The sequence below is a fragment of the Heliangelus exortis genome, chromosome 1 (genome assembly GCF_036169615.1).
Source record: "Heliangelus exortis chromosome 1, bHelExo1.hap1, whole genome shotgun sequence".
Classification (NCBI taxonomy): domain Eukaryota; kingdom Metazoa; phylum Chordata; class Aves; order Apodiformes; family Trochilidae; genus Heliangelus; species Heliangelus exortis.
Window position 1 is genome coordinate 85,816,130 of NC_092422.1, and position 19,186 is coordinate 85,835,315.

At 35.7% G+C, this 19,186-nt stretch overlaps 1 protein-coding gene across 19 annotated transcripts in view; it reads left to right on the forward strand.

The window, feature by feature from the left end:
• Positions 1 to 19,186, forward strand: part of KDM6A (lysine demethylase 6A) — a 159,549-nt gene that overhangs the window by 99,094 nt on the left and 41,269 nt on the right. For 13 of the 19 annotated variants that reach the window (XR_011727337.1, XR_011727336.1, XM_071751540.1 and 10 more), the window contains 10 exons: positions 1,123 to 1,157; positions 4,462 to 4,555; positions 9,146 to 9,272; positions 11,969 to 12,067; positions 12,439 to 12,658; positions 13,223 to 13,357; positions 13,794 to 13,949; positions 14,592 to 14,687; positions 17,339 to 17,443; positions 18,069 to 18,464. Coding sequence is in view for 17 of the 19 variants with exons in the window: in XM_071751540.1 (XP_071607641.1) it covers positions 1,123 to 1,157; positions 4,462 to 4,555; positions 9,146 to 9,272; positions 11,969 to 12,067; positions 12,439 to 12,658; positions 13,223 to 13,357; positions 13,794 to 13,949; positions 14,592 to 14,687; positions 17,339 to 17,443; positions 18,069 to 18,464 (1,463 nt within the window). In the remaining 2 variants the exon portion in view is untranslated. The remainder of the gene's footprint in view (positions 1 to 1,122; positions 1,158 to 4,461; positions 4,556 to 9,145; positions 9,273 to 11,968; positions 12,068 to 12,438; positions 12,659 to 13,222; positions 13,358 to 13,793; positions 13,950 to 14,591; positions 14,688 to 17,338; positions 17,444 to 18,068; positions 18,465 to 19,186) is intronic. The other 6 variants (XM_071751592.1, XM_071751573.1, XM_071751583.1 and 3 more) reach the window with 3 other exon arrangements.

Here is a 19,186-nt window from a genome sequence, read left to right on the forward strand (position 1 = left end):
ATTTCATTATGACCTGGTTTCTGAAGTGCACTAAGCTGTTTCCTTTATAGTGAAGGACAAAGCAGTGCATAAAGTGAGCTTTTCCCCTCCCTTATGACCTGAAGAGAACCCCTGGAACTTCAAATTACCAGTGTAAACCTCTGTGTCACATTACTCTGTAGCTTCAAGAGAAAGAAATCTGTGTGACTGAAAATAAATTGCACTTGCCTCAAACACAGGTATTTACTTACTTGTAGTCCCCAAGAACATCAGGCAAAAGGCTGTCTCAAAGGAATTTTTCTCTCCTGAACAAATCAGAATAAGGATTACATTCATCTCAGCCAGCTTTAGCTATCTGCCAGTTGATGACTAGCCCAGGTTAGCAGTTCTGAAGCCTTAGAGATCAGGCACTCCCCCTTTCTTCTTTAGTGATTTGAGCAGCATGAGGTTAATGTTTCCTCTGCTTTTACTCATGAACAACTTTCATTTTCTTCCTCCAGCCAACAATTCTTGCTTGCTGTTAGTATTATGGCATTCCTTACAATTTATATGAGGAATTTGCAATGCTTTTCAGTAATGATCAGAATACCATCTGCAGTTAACACTTTTAAGTTCAGTTTAACAAGGGAGAGAGTTCCTAAAGAGGAAGAAAAAAACACCTACATTTAAGTTTATATATAAAACTGGCATTGTATAATGTGGTTTTCTGTTCTGTAACCCAACTAGTCTGTCCCTTGGCAGAATAAAAAAGAAACAAGCCTTTATTTCTAACTCAGTTATGTACAGAAAATAATACCTGCATTCTCTTGTTATGCATGTCTGCTTGAAGAGACTTTATTGCTAGTTTATTGAAAGGTTAATCGACTGCATTTCAGAGTACAAGTAAAATCTGTAAAAAAAATGGACTGCCTTTCTGCACTATCTGTTTTCACTCTTAATGCTTTGTGAGGGTACATATTAATTATCTGCAAGTTCTTTTATATTAGGCATGAAGTTTCAATTCAAAATATTCTTTTATATCTTAAAAATGTAATTTGTATTGGGTTTGCATTGATAAATTTGAAACATTGGTTATCCCTCACTTGAAAAATCGTACTGTTGTCATTCATTGAAACTAACATTGTTGATTTCTTACTCTTACAGTTCAGTTTCACATCGCCCACTTATATGAAATCCAGGTAAGATTTAAGCTCCTTTTCATAAAGTTGAGTTTCTAACTATATGGTGTAATCTGTTTGTGGAATTTAGAACACGGATGCTTTTTTCAAATTAGGTGGAAGTCTGAATCACTAAAGAAACTTTATTTGCTTTGGCTAAATTGAAAATATATGGACTGTCATGGTTTAAAGTGAAGTAGCTGTTTTAATAAACTTATGTATCCACTAATCTCCCCCCTAAGCATATTTAATAAAGTTATTTTATGATATTATATATATTTAAAGATATACATATGTTGTTTCTCTACATATATATTCATAGTGTTTCTCATAGATACACACACACAATTGAGACTAGCCAGTTGCCCTGGTGCCTTTTAAGTATATTTGACATAAAATTTATATATTCATTCAGTTGAATCTGTGACAGAAACATTTGAAACCTGATTTTAATAGCACATAAAGCTGTGTTATTAGTTCTATATCAAATTATACCACAGATTTTATTTTGGAAATCAACAGAACAGATACTGCGTTTCCAGAGTGTAAGTAAATTAAAAATGAGCAGCTGCTGAAATAGCTGTTACACATTTATAATTTGTCTGACTGGTCCTGTAATGTAGATTGTATTCCCTTATATTATGTTTAGAGGTGTTGTATGACTGAGGAAGGGATGTAACATGAAAACAAAAGCTGCTGAATTAAAATGGATGACAGACCATGAAATACATTTTCAACCAGCTGAAAAGGAGCTTGAATAAAGTAAATGCTGTCGTTTGACGGCACGGTGAAAAATTATGTTAGGTATTTATATCTAAATAAAAGATACACATTGGACAAACAGGATATGCTTACTTTGAGTGATTTTAGTGCAACATTATACATCAAGACAGAAATCTCTGGTCCCAAAATATTAAGAAACTTCATGGACTGTTGTGGTTCTTACCTGGACACTGTCCAGATGTCATTCTGAGCACAGGAGCACGCCTGACATAGATGACACGTTTGTTCTTTTGATCTGCCAGAGTGAAGGGGAATGTTGGAGGCCCCAGGTCACCATGCCAGGTGCCTTAAATAATTGCATTACAAGTGCTTAAGCTGTGCTTGCTGACTGACAACCATAGGCAGCAGGAACTTCGTTTTAACACAAGTCAGAGCAAAAAGACTTCAGTGCATTCTGCTGTTAGACCTGATTTGGCTCACACTTGAGGTTGTGAGGGGTGTCTTCTATCCTGGAATTTGAGAAACTTGGAACCACAGATTCACTTCATTCTGGATATGACCTTTAAGACAACAAAGAGTTATGGTTTGAGGCAGGCTCGTTGCTTGGTTTCTTTTCAAGGACCCAGTGCTACAGTTTTCTGAACCCCTTCATATATTTGAAAATCACCTACCCTCTAATATTTAATGAAAAAGTTAATTCATTCCTTAATTATGCACCTTCACATTACAGGAGTTTAAATGATGGGCTGCCAGCCTCTGAACAAGAGAATGGGCTGGTGCTGATAAGAGTTAGCAATGGTTTTTCTTGGTGTTTAAAGCTACTTTCTATTATTTTGTATGTGGCAGTTTGTGTCCCTCTAGCTACTTTGTGTGGTAGCTTATACAATATCTAAAGAGAGATGTTGGGTTGGGTCCCCCTTCCCATTTTTAAGTCCATTAATGATGCAGTCAGATATCTCAGGCTTGGAATTTTTTGTAATTAACATATCTAAATAAAGCCAAATGTAAACAGTTTTCTGTAATATTTTAAGGCATGTATACTGACAGATTACTAAAGGGTAGATAATACAACATTAAAAACTTGAAAAATTTTCTAGAGCTGGAAAACATGCCAGATTTTAATATAACTTTCTGAATTCCTCCCAAACATGTAAACATATTTTTCAAGGTGTAAATATTAGGCACTAATATTTACCTATTTGACATCTGGATTGCTGCCTCTGCTGTTGTGCTGTAAAATGAACTACTTTCCATTTGCTTATCATCCTTTGTAGTAAAAAAATATGCATTTTGTTCCCAGTGCTAAATTTAATTTTTTTTCGCTGGTTGTTTTTATTTTGCTGGTCATGGATATTTTATTTATTTATATTATTTGTTTTCTTACCAGTTGTCTGCATTTCATGAACACCAATTAAAAATATTTTCTACCAACTTCCCTTTGTTACATTTTAAAGTATGTTATTGCTGCTTTAAATTTTCTTCCTGACTAGAATAAGGTTTTTAAATCAACAGTTGTCTTCAGTGATTATGAGATCTCAAGAACCTAATAACATTTTTAACTCCTAGGTGTTTATATTACAGAATAGGTGTTTATATTGTTTAGAGCCTTCTTCCCCATTGTCCCTTCTAAAACACCAGCAGTCAGTACTGGGTACTCTTTGCATAAAATAAACACAGCTAATTTAGGTAGCTCCAATTATTTTTAGGATGGTCTTAATCTGTTTGTCTAGTGTTGAAAACATATTTTTCTTCAAAAATTTATAGAACTTTTAGAAACTAAAAAAAAAAAAAAAAAAAAAAAAATTGAAAAAAATGTACCCTTACTAACTCAGCAGTTGTCTTCTAGACTTTTGTGGGAGAGGAGGAACAGACCTAATCCCTGTTAAACATTTCTTGTTAGGGTAACGCAAAGATCAAGTAGTTGTAACCTTTAATGCATACAAAGCAGCTCATAATGTTCCAGAAGTCAATAAAGAACAAGATCTTAACCCAGGAATGCCTTGTCTGTGTCGAGACCTATTTATATAGGGAGTTAAGAATTGAATACTAAGTATTTCCATGCTTTAAGCACACTTAAACTAGATAGCAAATAATAGGATAACATGCTTTCATTCTCTAGGCATAATATGTTGAAAGGTTAACTCAAATATACCAAAGGAAGAAGGGAGGCAAAATTATACCAGCCACCAGTTACCAATGATCTTAATTTCTGTTACAGATTCCCTAGGAGGAGTTTGTGTAGGGTTTTTTTGGATGCAGACTCGCATACAGGCATTCCCCTTAAAAGCAATGTATTAATTTTAGTATAAGAAGCATATTGCATGTGTGAGGAGCTGACCAAATTTAATAATTTGCAAATTTCGATGGATTATCTTAAGTAGTCAATTTGTAGTAAATATTATATTTATGGAAATTATTCTCTTACCATATATATATATATACGTCAATCATTAAAGCTTTCATACGCACTGTATGCAAAAAAAAAGAAGTTAATAGAATTCTTTGTCAATGTGTTTGTGTGCTGTCAGTGCTGTGAAATCATTGCTACTGGTGATGTGTTCTAAGCTTTATGATTAATCCATTTACCTTTTTCCTTTTGCAGAGAAAGTATCACTCTGCAAAGGAAGCTTATGAACAACTTTTGCAGATCGAAAACCTTCCTGCACAAGTAAAAGCAACTGTCTTACAGCAGTTAGGTATGTAAAACAAACTTTTATTTTCCTGTGTGTTTCTTTTTGTCCATTTTTGCCTTCCACAGTGTTTTCTAAGGCTCCATTTCCAAAGTGAGTCTTAGACACTGAGTATGATATGTGAAATTTTCACCCAAAATAGAATGCATAACAGTAGTTAAGTAAATAAGAGAGGAGGAAGAGATTTTAATTAAACACAAACCTAAAAAGCTGAGAGGGTTTTGAGTGCATTAAGAGTTTTTGGGCAATGAGGAAGTGGTCTTTTAGAGCAGTGCAGCAGTAAGACTTCTGTATTCTCTGTTCTGAGAACAGCCCTTGAATAGCCAGGCTAAATGCAGTAGAGTGAAATACTCTGTTGCAAAACAGAAGAACATGGCAAATGAAAATTCTACCTTTTCTTTCTCTTTAATTATACTATATAATGAAAATCTATTTCTGTAATTGCAGAGTTTATCATATAAGAAACTACATAAAAAGAAAAAAAGTATTTTTTATTATGTCGTATTCTTTCTATATTTATAGAAAGTTCATAAATCATTTTTAGACTAAATTTCTAGTGGGTGAGCAGTACAAATTACTTTTTCCTTATATACCTTGTAAAAGTATTCCCAGAATATTTTGTTAAAATTGTTCAACCCAGTGCAGAGCTTCTTCATTCACTTTCTTCATGTTTGTCATCTGATTTATTATTCTAAATATTACTTTAGCCTGCTTATGCCCATTTCCACCACCCCCTTCATATATAGCGGTCATTTAATTCAAATTAGTAACTGGCACTAAATTACGGCCACAGTGCCTTTTTTGTTGTTTTATTTTGGTTTTTGTTCTGTTTGTAATGCAGGTCATGTATGGATTTGGAGTGGACTAGTTTTTTAATTTTTGGTTTTTCTATATGAAATCACAAATAAAGCTGCTGGAGTTCACTGCAGGACTCTAGGTGCTGATCTTCTGTCACATGACAGTGGGCTTGTATTTCAATATGCCCTTTGATTGTTTAATTTTTTTAATTTGGTATTATCCCACCTAGTATAAATTTTCAGCAGTTTCATCCAGAAAGGCTGTACATATAATCAGTGGAACACAGGCTTCCAAGAACAGCTGACCAGTATTTTTTCAACACCTTTGGATGTGTGTTGCCACATGAGAATCAGAGGTACATGGCTGTATTCATAAAATACACCATCATCAGTCTCTGTACTAGCAAAAAGAGCAATGACTGAGAATTCTCTGTTCTGTAAAAACTGGAGTAACTCCTTTTATTTAATTAGATTACCTAGTTTTGCAGTGTGAGTAGCTTCTACGAGGAGTAAGGGACAGAGTGGTCTGAACCAGAACATTCAGACAATAATACAATTTCTTTTGCTCTTTGTTTTTAGCACTGGTATTTATCAGAGTATAGTGTTTATTGCAGATTTAGTCTCTAGCAGCTGGCAATACAAACACTTTAGGAAGCATAGTCCGGATGATGCACTGCTGCTTAGAATAAATAAGAGAAAATACCTTCCATCTGCCAGAATGCTAGTGGCAAAACCCAGTAAATACATATTTAATTTTTCTTTTACTCGAATGGAGAAATATTTTTGGCATGAAAGTGTCCTTTGTTTCTTTTCCATGGCTAGTTAATGTTTATTAAGTTGAAATAGAGGCAAGTTCAGATGTCTTCTGAGAGAATTATTTAAAAATTTGCTTTTTTTGCTGGTTTCCAAAGCAGATCACCATGGAGGAAAATCCTGTGATCATGAGATAAATACATAAACATTTGAGCTGATGCATATTGACCAGTTCGGGTAGATGTAGCAGTAAGATCTGTGTAGTTGGATAAGAGCAGTTTCTTCCTTCTGTGCCAGTGTTCTTTATCCAGTTGTACTCAGTGGTTGCATAAGGAAGAATGTAAGAACTACATAAGCATCTGCTTAGAGGTTCCCAAAGCACTCCCCCAGTGATTTTTGGCTAGGGGCATTTCTTTCAGATGAGACATCAGGAGATGCTATAATGGGAAGAGGCTCATCTCGTCAGAGACTGAGATGATGATGTTTATTGGGGAAAAAAACAGTTGCCATCAATTCAGCATGAGAGTGATTGATAAGTGTAAAAAAGCCCTGCAGCATGAGTTAGGCAGCACATTCTCATGCTGAGACAACAGAGGGACTTGTTACAAATTAGTGTAGAACTTCTGTGCTGTCCAAAGCACGGCAGAGTAGTCAAATGTGCTGGTTGAGAATTAGAGGTAGGTCTTGCAAATGGGAAACTCCACATCTTAACAGGGTTTTTCCATCATCTTCCTTGGGGACATTCTTCAGTTTATGAATGAGAGGAGAGATCCAGTTTCCTTTACCTGTGCTAATCTAGTTTGTTCTCAGTTTGTTCTTCAGTTTGTTCTTCAGTTTGTTCTCCCTCATCCTCTCTCTTGCCTTTTGCCTTTCTCGCCTTCCTGTGCAGGAAGATAAAATCTGGAAGCAACCCTTGTTTCAGCAGTGAAACCAGATAGGGATTGCCAGTTCTTATTTCTGTTTCCTGGAAATAGATTCTTTTTTCTTATCAGGGAACCTCAGTAAAGATGTTTTAGAGACACCACATTATCTTTCAATCTGGCAATGTTCTGATGAAACAGAAAATTGGCATCCAAACTTTTCCAAAGATTCAAGACATAATTCAGTGTATTTTTTTACCCTTGCTTATAATCCCTGAACTTTTATCTCAGTCTTTGCCTGGCACTGCACACTGCATCTGGTACATTTATCTTTAGTGTACAGTTATGCAGCTGTTAAAACCATTCTGACATAAGCCATTTTTTTCTTAAAGTCTGTATATTTTCTGTATGCTTAAGAACTTTGGTGACTTGGGATTTGACTCAAAAATCATAGTTTCTTTGTGAAGTCCATGAAAGTTGTGTATGTTAGTATGTCTTGAAAAACTACTGCTATTTTTCTCCTTTTTCTTTTTCTGATGGGTAGGATTTTGACTTGATCTGTCTTCATTCAAGATAAAGTACTCTTTTGTCAGCACTGTAACCATTTGGCTCCTAACTTGAAATATCTTACATCAATGAAATATTCAAATCTCTGCTTGTGACCACAGTGTCCAAGTGGTAGTACACCTCAGGCAAAGGCAAACACTGTTCAGCAGATAGGATTTTCTCTTAGCTTGCCTTTTTGTAAGAAGCTTACCTTCCATTTGCAACAGTGTCACAGTGAATATAAGCTGTATAGAACAGGTAGAAAAAAATACTTGAGGTGCAGTCTAATTGTCGAGAATGAGGTAAGACTGCAAATACTCAGAAGTTTAGCTCTCAGTCTTGTCTATGTCTGATATTTCAGTTGAGATCTGAATTTGATCTTGTGAGTGGTATTGCCTGTTTGTGTAGTTTGACTGTCAAAAAGCATGTTTAGAGTTCTGAATTTCAGCTGATGGAGGTTTCAAAAGGTCATTTAGTGCATCTGTATGTACAACTCTGTGGGTACCTAAAACTTCATGCAAACCTAGGATATTTTATGAAATTGGTATCACAGTGTTCCACAAGGGACTGTTTATGGGCAGGACAGTATAAAAACAGGGACAATCTGTTGTCACTTCTTAATGTTTTACAAGTGTTGGCTCAAAAGCAGTGGGTTGTTAAAAAAAGCCATGGGAATAAAGCTAACAACAAGATGGTGCTGACCAGTGTGGTATGTAGTGTTTTCAGCAAGCTGTCTGTTACAAATTATTTTCTTGTACTCTTATGAATGTCAGTGAGGTGAATTTGTGGCTGCTTTTTGTAACTCCATGTAAACATAGAGGCAGGTGAGGAGCAGCTTGGGAAGCTGATGAAGGTGCTTTATATCTGAAATGATAATGAAGCCTTGCATCAGGACTAGCCCAGAGATATGTGTTAACAGCATGCAAAAGATTATATGGTAGCATGGATTGTGGCAGTCCTTTAAAGTGGGGATGAATAATACGTTTGATGTAAAGAAAGGGAAAAAAAAATATTTGAAAGAGTATGTTGTGGTTAGATGAGGAAATAAAGCAATGAAGATAAAATGACCACAGAAGAAAGTGGAAATAGAAAAATTCTTACCAGTGTAATGTTGGGGAATTGTCTAAATGTAGATAGGGGATAAAGGGAAGGATCAAGAAGAAAAGGCGTAAACTGAACATAATGTACAGATAATGGACTTGCGTGACCAGGTAGAGTTCAAATGCAAGGAAGAGGGTCTGTGTTCAGAGGAGAAAAGAGTTAAAATTTTCAGGTTAGCTTTATATAGTAGATGACTGAGCAGTTCATAATGGTGGTAACTTGTAGAAAATTATTTTAAAAAACCCCAACAAATAACAAAAGGATCAAAATCCAACAGCTAAATGAAACAAAAAAACCCCACTGCAACCTGCTTTAAATGTACATGAAAGTAATTCTGACTTGTGGTTCTTTTGTCCTTTAATTTTAGTATAGATGTTGAAAGTTTTAAAAGTTTCATTCGTGATAATGTATTTAACTGATATTGTTGTTTGATATTCTATTTTTGAAGAGGAACTAATGCTGTGAATATCCTGCTGTGCTGAAGTTCTAAATGGTCTTAGGGAATTTCACCTCTGCAATTTATTTCTCTTTTTTTCTAGGCTGGATGCATCACACCGTGGATCAGCTTGGAGACAAGGCAACCAAGGAAAGCTATGCTATACAGTATCTGCAGAAATCTCTAGAAGCAGATCCAAATTCTGGTCAATCCTGGTATTTCCTTGGAAGGTGAGAAATGACTTTATAGACACTGTAACTGTATTTGTAAATTTTTTGAGGCTGCTCATTATCGTGACTATCTTATGTTGTTTTTCTTCTTAACACCTTCAGAGGGAAAATAAAGGGAAAGGATGTATGTATCTATTGAAATCTAGTTTCCTGGAAAGTGTGTAAAAAGACAAGGTGCTAACATATTTGGGATGAATATAGATGAGTACTTGAGATGAAATGTCTCCCACATGGGAAACATTTTTTGTAGTTATTATTCAGTCTACATACTTACAGTAATCTGAGTCTGCCCTGCCTGATTTCACCTGTTCCTCCTACTACTATTCTCTGTTTTTTGGGGTTTTTTTCTTTCTTCTTCTCTTTCGATAAATTCTTCATAAGTGTGACTTTCCTTCATACCTTTTCCACAGTTCTTTATCACTTTATTTTCTCAAAATCTTGCTTCAAATCTCAAAGAATTTTTGCAGTAAAGACAGATATTTTCTCATGTGTACATCCATTTATAAAGAGCATAAATTGCAACCAAATGTTAAGTCAAGGTAGCTCAGATGGATCCATTACAATATCTGGTTTTAAGTGCTGTTAATTCTATTCTGTCTGGCAGTGTTTTTTACTTGAAAATTAACTTATTCCAAAATGTAAATCATATAAATTTGATCTCCTTTTTATGAAACTAAAGTACTTTATACACTTCACTACTTTACAGCAGTGACTCTTGAACTAGTCAGGTTTTGGAGAAAGCTTTGAGGGTAATTCAAGTTCGTATGTGAACAGGTCAGTTCTGTTGAGAAATACATTAGAATGGGATTATGCAAAAATGAAATTAATATACTAATCTTGGTTAGTATATAATCTCCAGATTATATTCTTGGAGGTTCTGGTCACATACAACTGGAACCTGTTTGTTTTATGTCATCCTAATTATATTCCTCCAGCTGTTCCTGTAACACAGGGCTTTCCAGTCAGCTGCCTGAAGGCTGAAGGGAGGAACATCAGCCCTGAGTATGAAGGCAGAGGGCTAGAGCAGGTGTGGAGCAAAGAGGGAAAAATGAACAAGGGATCATCTGGCTCATCCTACCAACTGCAGGGCTGAAATGCTGAAATCCTGTTTTTTCTTCAGTAGTCCCTTTCCATTTGCATTGAGCTAGTTGAGTTCTTACACAGCTGCAGGATGGAGACAGGAGTTCAGGAAGTACACGCGCACAGCTGCTGTGCTCCTGCTCCTACTGGGCCACAGGATCACAGGAACAAGGGGAGAAAATGCAGGAAAAGGAGAGGAAAAAATCTAGTGGAAGCATCTCTTGTACTCTACAGGAAGAGCTGGGGCAAAACTGTTTCTGTGGCCCATCCTTCCAGTCTGTATGCTAGCAGAAAAGAACAGGGTGACAGGGTTGTGCATTCACTTTTCCTCTTCTTATTTCTTCATATATTCCCTTCTGTTACTCTTTCCTTTGCTGGCTGTCAAAACTGGATAGCAAGAAAGCTACCTTTCAAAAATACATCATCATCATCATTCTGCTCCCCCACTGAAAGAAATCCATCACCCTGTTTTAGGTTTTGTTAAGTGCTTAATGTTAGTGCTAGCCTAATCAGAGTCTCTCAATGTACCTGGTAAGCAGGTAGATTGAAATGTGTCTATTGCAACCTGGGTTAGATTGTGATTAAAATAAAAACTTTGTATTCAGACTTAATGGATATTTTTAGGCAAAGTACTGCTAGATTTCATTGTATGCCTTTCCTAGTGTGCCTCAAGAATACATGAAAGAGTGTAGAGTATTTGACAAACCTTTGCCTGTACTGTTCTGCTTGGTTTTTTTTACTAGAATAAATTTTCTGTTGTTATTTACATGTTTTGGAAGTTGTCAGTTCTTTTTCCAACAAGGAAACATATAAACAATATAAGAAACAGAGCTATTGTAGGTTAAACTAGGAGATGTATATATATATTTTTAATACTGTATTTATTTTAAGCTGTTGATTCTAAAAAGGTAGGTATTATTCCCTGTGGTATATAATTGTAGTTCTCTTTAGAGTTCTGATATTTCTGCTTATAATGAGAGTACCTTTGAATTTGTGTGTGAAAAGTATTTAAGCAGGAAATTATGAGAAAATCAAGACTAGCAAGATCTTTTACAAAATCTCATGCTCTGTACATGCAGTAAAACTAACTGGTTTGTTGTTTATAACTTGAAATCTTACTGAGATGTGAGAAATGCACATAATAACTTCCCAGGAAGTCTGGAACCATCCTGATTGAATTGGTCAATCTCTAAATAATTCTGAAAAACTTCTTGTAGATCTTGAAGTTTCATAACCATTTGTTTGACAAAATAAGTAGCTTAATTGTTTCTTTATGATGCTATCTGTAGATAAATAATGTTCCTGCTGTCTGATGAGTTAGCACAAATGAAAGAAATGTAAGTCTTTAAAATGTGATAGGACTGTTTTACTTATCAATACAGTAAGCTAGGGTTTGAGCAGTGTTGGTGTCCTTTTCAAATGAAAAATTAGTAATACATGTTGATTATGATGTTTGAGACTGCTTGTGCCTGGCAATCAGAAACAGCAAATGTTTTGGATTCATCTAGATGAGTATGTATTTGCATGATTTAACATTTATCAGATCAGTCTTGGTAAGCCATCCTCAATGATTACCTTCTATAATTATTACCAAAGTTCTTTTTTTCTTCTCCCAGGTGCTATTCAAGTATTGGGAAAGTTCAGGATGCCTTTATATCTTATAGGCAATCTATTGATAAATCAGAAGCAAGTGCAGATACATGGTGTTCTATAGGGTAAGAATGATACAGGGTAATACAGTGATATAATTCAATGCTAATATATATACATAAAGAATATCAGCTTTTTAACTCTCTTGTGCTCTCAAGGAGACCCTAAAGCTTTTTTATTTATACCTCCATGTTGTCAGATTTGTCTGGTTTGAAGTTATAAATGATACATTTATATTTGCTTTCTCAATATTTTAAAATACGAGATGTTACATACATGAGCTTTACGTGTTAAGATTTTTACGTTCTGTACGCTTATTACTGTGCTTTGGGAAATGGGAAAGTTTATTATGGGTTTTGAGGGGGATGTGTATATTTGATTTGTTTGTATTTGGACACTGTTATTAATTCTCAACTTCACTAATCTTTCTATTCAGTGTGCTGTATCAACAGCAAAATCAGCCTATGGATGCTTTACAGGCCTATATCTGTGCTGTACAGTTGGACCATGGCCATGCTGCAGCCTGGATGGACCTAGGCACGCTCTATGAGTCCTGCAACCAGCCTCAGGATGCCATTAAATGCTACTTAAATGCAACTAGGAGCAAAAATTGTAGTAATACCTCTGCACTTGCAGCACGGATAAAGTATTTACAGGTAAAACGAACATTTTAAGAAGTGGGAGATACTCTTCCAAATACACAGCAGAGGGGAGGGGAGAAGTAACACATAAGTTTAACTTGCAATTATTTGTGGTGTTTATAACCTGTTTTCATGTGTATTGTAAGCATATCATAGCCTGTAATATTTTATTTCTTCATTTTTAAGTGGAACTTAATTCCTTATAAACCCTATTTTGCACATTTAATTCAAAGCATACTGTTTTACATCACTTTGCTCTTTTCTTTTGTATTGTCTACATTTTTAAGTTCTCATAACATAGAGAGAGAATACACGTGCACTATCTTTCACTCTTGTTTGCAATTTCAGAAAAAAGGAATTATGAGACCTCTGAATCCAGAGCTCTTCTTTGTTCTGATTGTCACAAAGGTTTATATTCTGGTTACCCTCTTTATACTTAGCACCTTTCTAAAACCCCAAATTTTAAATCTATCCTCTCTTTAAGACATAATTAGCTACAGCATTTAGGAAGATTTCATGGACTTGCTCTTACTATAAGTAGGCTTGTGTTAAATTTGCTTTTTACATAATTTTTCCTAGGCTCAGTTGTGTAACCTTCCACAAGGTAGTCTACAGAATAAAACTAAATTACTTCCTAGTATTGAGGAGGCATGGAGCCTACCAATCCCCGCAGAGCTTACCTCCAGGCAGGGTGCCATGAACACAGCACAGCAGGTGAGAAGTTGGGTTATGTTCTGCAGGTGCCCAGCTTTAAGGGTTCTTTACAATCGGTAGTGGTCAAGCTTATTTGATTGAGCACAGGATTGGCTTTTATTAATGAAAAGCCTTTGATTTCTTTGCAAAGGGATACTAGATCAAGAAGCTCCCTATAATGTGGGAGAAATATGGGGGTACCAATTTAGAACCTTTGTGGATTTCCATTATTTTTAAAAGTTTTCATCTTAAATAGAATGCTGCAGTGGTTTAATAATCCCATGAAAGGTACACATTCCTCCATTGATGACCATATGGAAACTGATTTTTCAGTTACTGAGATCATCTTCAGAATATCAGCCCTTTTAATATATGTGGGCTGTTAGAATATATGATTAAAAGGAAAGAATTAAGAATATATAGAACCATATTTTTGTCTTCCTTCTGTGATTCTTAGGCTTGTAAACCTCATCATCCAAATACTGAACCTGTACTAGGCCTCACTCAAACACCAATTTCACAGCAATCCTTGCCACTACACATGATTCCTTCTAGCCAAGTAGATGACCTGACCAGTCCTGCCAAGAGGAAAAGAACATCTAGTCCAACAAAGGTATATATTCTGATCAACTAAAGAGCCCCCTACAAAAATTATGTGGAAACAAGCATTAAAGTGATGCAGCATGCACAGAATTTGTGCCGTAAATTTTAATCCTTTGGCATCAAGGTGGGGAATGTTTTTAGGAATTTTAAAAAGATACTTCTGTGATGTGTTTAATCAGATTAAAGTTCAGACAGGAAGTGTGTAAGAGCAATATAGATGTGTGGTGTTATACTACAATTATAGTTGTGTAAGTGAATAAGTACAATTATAGTCTGATGATAGAGAGGGAGACGATCATGTCATCCTGTCTATTGCCTTTGCTTATATTTAGAAGTCTTTCATCACCATGCAATAGTGTAACAGTAGAGAAGGTATTCAGTATTAAAAGTAGTGTACATTTAAATTAATTGCATCATTTGGTTTGACTGCTTCTTATTATCATACTAGATATAATTTAAGTTTTTCCTCTGACTACTCTGATACTGTACAGGAATGATAGAATGAGTCTTGGCATGTTTTAGTATGTTCTTTGTTTATATTGTTATTCTTAAAACAATAACTAATTCTTTTGTAAGATAAAATCTGTGTAGTAAAAAAAAAGAACGTTGACCTGTTGATAGTCATGCATTTTAATGTAATATTTTCTCTCAGAATACTTCAGATGTTTGGAGCAGTGGCCATACAGTGTCACATCCTCCTGTACAGCAACAAATTCATTCTTGGTGCTTGACACCACAGAAATTACAGGTAGGTATGTTAAAGATCTTCAGAAGCTTTGATGTATATTTAATTTCTTTTTCTTCCTTGTAAGAAAATAAATGTGGAACATTTTTTGGTTTCACGTTTCTGAAATTCCATATGAAATACTTACCAATTAATTTCCACAGTGTAATTCAAATTGTGCTAATATTTGTGGCTTATCTGTATGAAACTAGTTTAGTAGTAAAATAAATTATCTCTGTTAGAAACTGAACATTTACATTGTATGAATTCTATAACTTAAAAAGTAAGAACATACAGTCATTCTGTTTTTTTATGATGCTTTAAACATAGATATGTTAATTGCTACACTTATGTGCCAAGTGAGGTTTGCTGCTTGCCATAATGCAGAGGATATTGAAGGAGTTGTAGAAGTATTGCAATGTCCTCTTTTTCATCTAAGGTGGCTTCCTGTATCCAAATGTGTAAACAAACATACAAAATCTACAAAATGCAATTGCTCAAATGGAATCTGGTACTGGTTTTCTCTATTTCATGTCACCTAATATATTCATACGAAGTGCTAGATTTTATTTTTGAAATCTTATTGTGGGTCTTTTTTGCTATGATGTTTTATTGTCTCTTCAGTTCATTAGGACTTGCAGTGAGCTTCAGCCCGAGTTCCCTATTTTGAAAACCAGGCCTAGCTGGAAACTCATAACCATGTATCACAGATTCCTTGCATTGGATGCAAGGAAAAATTGAAGGGAACACAGTGCAGAGCCAGAAGGCGTTCTGATTGACTGATCAGTGTTCCCCTCAACTCCAGTATAGTTCTTCAGATATTTCTCTTTCTGAACAATACTGACTTTATCATGCTGCATAATTTTTCCCTACCTTCCCTCCCCCTCCCCAGCCTCCTTCTCCCCAACCTCCCTCTCCCCAGCCCTTTGATCCTTCCTTGTCATTCTTCTGTATCTCTCTTCATGCATTCTCATTATTTTTCTCTGCCTCTCTTCTATCATTCTACTTTCACGCTTTTTTAGTTTCACCTTTTTCCAGATGAAACTTCCTCCTCTAAGCAGAATTTAAGTAGGCTTCTCTACCTAAGTGCAGTATACTAGATTTGCTGACAACAGGTTGAATAGATTCCAACATGTATATGAATAGGAATGGCAAAAAGATATGATGCAAGAAGAGACTGAAAAAGACCTTTCTTACATTTTCTAAGTCAGAAAATAATCAGCACAGAGGCTGGGTGGATATGGCACCAGACAGGCACCAAATGGCTCAGCTAAAAAAAGTGGAAGGGGAAAGGGCTATGGACACACAGTAATCTCCAGGGTTGCAATATGCCAGGGGAAGAGGGATGGTTTCTGGTTTCACAGAACTGGTGGGCAGCAAGAACAGCGCTGCCTGCAGCCTCTGCATCTGTGAGCGCTGTAGAAGAGCGCAGACTTGCCTAGGCTGATATAAGTTCTAGGTCAGTCTTTCTGATTCCTGTTACCCTACTTGGAGATTTTTCTAAAAAGCAAAATAACATCTAAAGACCACTGGTTTGGGCTCCTGTTTACCCAGTACACACGCTCCCATGGAGACCCTGTTTTCATTGTGCAGTCTTATATATATTGGTTAGTCTTATTCATTTCAATCCCCTACAAAGGGACTTCAGAATGGAAGCTACTGTTTGTTGAGGGAGTTGAGTATAAACCATCTTTAACCACTTTTGCAGACAATATTGGATTATTTTAGTTGATAGTTTGCAAATACAATTGCTCAAAGCAAAATTAAATGCACTTTAAATGTATTACTAATACAGCATAATCAAAGCTAAGGAGTTGAGATGGGTGTAGAAAATTACACACAAAGAACTAAAGGGAACATCATTTGTGTTTGGTTTGGTGGAGCTTGGTTGGGTTTGTTTGTTGTTTTTTTGTTTGGACTTTGTTTTGTGAATTATTTTTTTAAGGATGTACAGTGTTGTGAAATAGCTTAGTATTTAAGAATAATCAAGACAAATGTCTATTTGTCACCTTTTGTGTAGCACAACTTTTTCTTCTGGACTCCTCTTTCCTTCTCGGACAGTATTTTTGTGTTCCTGCAGTTTCAGCATTTATGTCATACTATTTAACAGCAGCAGACATACTGGTGTGTGCTGAGAAGTTTAAAAATAATACAAATATTGGATTTTTGCTAGTAGATGCTTAAATTTATCAGTTGCAAATGAGTGCAGTATCATATCTTGAGATACTGCTCTCTGTGATTAGGTTGTATAGTTTCCCAGGATTGTTTTTTGAGAAGTTTTCATGTGTGACAATAGGTTGGATTTACTTTGTGCTGAACAGGATTAATAAAAGAACAGCATAGTACAAAAAAATGTTAAAACATACATGATAAGAATTTTATATAAACATACTTAAATGTAGTTTTCTTTTGTAGTACCAGTATACTTCATTGTAGCATGGTGATAATAATTACACACTCAAATTATTTAGAAAGTCTCTGTAGTTTTGGTAATTAGTAATAAGGATTAGAGAATAGTGTACATAAAGATGTTTGAGTCTGCAACAGAAATTTCAATCATGTTTTCAGCTTTACAAGTCTTGTCTTCAAGGATAGTTTTTAGTAATGTTTTCATGGAAGTTATTTGAAAGGACATACAGTTTCAAGAATTCTAAACTGTACCACTGTTTTTTCAGCACTTGGAACAGCTGCGTGCAAACCGAAATAATCTAAATCCAGCACAGAAACTTATGCTGGAACAGCTGGAGAGTCAGTTTGTCTTGATGCAGCAACACCAGCAGGTGAGAACAAAAATACTTTTGTCTTGCACAAAAGTTTTAACATTAATGGTGTATGCTGTGTTTCTTGAATTCTGAAGAATTTCTGTTGTTCAGAGTTCTCATGGCTATTACTACATTACACTAAATCGTCTTCTTTTGTGTAAAATATAATTGTGGCTTACTGGTTGAAACATGATGGGTTTAGCAATGTTTTTTTGCAGAGCTACCAGATAATGTAAAAGTCTTCATGCTTTCAAGCTTTCACTTTCAAACTGTTAAGAAATGGGTACACCTAAAAGCATTCTTCCTTGAAAAATACTTAGTTGTAGTAAACTAAGCTGTAATACCACTTATCTCTCTGCTCACTGTTCACTTCTCTCTCTCAGTGTAACTTCAGCAGTAAAATGCTAACAATCAAACTGAGGAGCATATAACAAAAAATTGTGCTGATAGCTTTACTTGAAAATCCCCTCAGCACATTTGTGAGCAAGGCAGCCACCTTATTTTTCAAAAGCTACTGTGCAGATGTTAAGATCAGTGTCAAATTGGAATAGACCAGTGCGATAAAGCACACAAACAATGTACAATTTTAGCTTTTTTTAAATTCTGGACCTAATGTTCTTGTGCTTTGTTTGCCCTCTGTTAGATAAGACAAACAGGAGTTGCACAGGTACGATCTACTGGAATTCCTAATGGGCCAACAGCTGATTCATCACTGCCTACAAACTCTGTCTCTGGTCAGCAGCCTCAGGTTGCTCTAACCAGAGTGCCTAACGTCGCTCAGCGTGGAATCCGTCCCGCCTGCCCCGGGCAGCCTATGGCTAATGGACCCTTTCCAGCAGGCCCTATTCCCTGCAGCACAGCAAGAACGCTGGGTAGTACAGACACTATTTTGATAGGCAATAATCACATAACAGAAAGTGGAAGTAATGGAAACGTGCCTTACCTGCAGCAAAACGCACTCTCTCTACCTCATAACCGCACAAACCTGACCAGCAGCGCAGAGGAGCCGTGGAAAAACCAACTATCTAACTCCACTCAGGTACACAATTTCAGTTCACTGGTAGACTGTGCTAAGGATGCTTGATAAGCAAGTCACTGTTTGAAGTCTCTCATTTGTAAACACGTTTTCTGTTTCCTCAGTTTGATGTCCTAGATGCAAAAAACCCTCTACGCTAGGTTAATCCTGCATATTACTCTCTATTGTCAAAAATCTATGTATTAAACTAGGTACTTTCATGATAAAGTGAATGATGATAAATCAAAGAGGACAGCTACATGCTGCTCAGCTGCCTACCTTTACAGAAATGTTTCTTCAAGAAGGAATACTTGTACATCGTTTTGTTGCTTCTTGAATGTGAAACTTTATGGCTTTGTTTTCATGTAGGAGGAATGTGCCTATTTCATGGAAAGCTGAATGTTGTAGTTATTTTTGACACAACATTGTCATCATGATACAGTCATTACCCATGTTTTGTTTCCATCTTTCAAAATTATTAACTAGCAATCCCACAGAGTTACTTGCATAAAAATACTGTAATGCCAGTAAGAATCCATAGGAATTAAAAGTGTGTAAGTAAGAGAGTACTGTGTATGTGTGTATTAGAACTTGAAGATGGAACTTCCTTTTTTAATTTCAGCCTAAACATCTTTATTCCAAGACATACCTTCTGGCTGTAATGAAATATTCTTTGGGAAGATATCCCAGTAGCTTAATTCACTTTTACTAGATAGGTTGTATTTGATACACAATTGTTTTCTTCC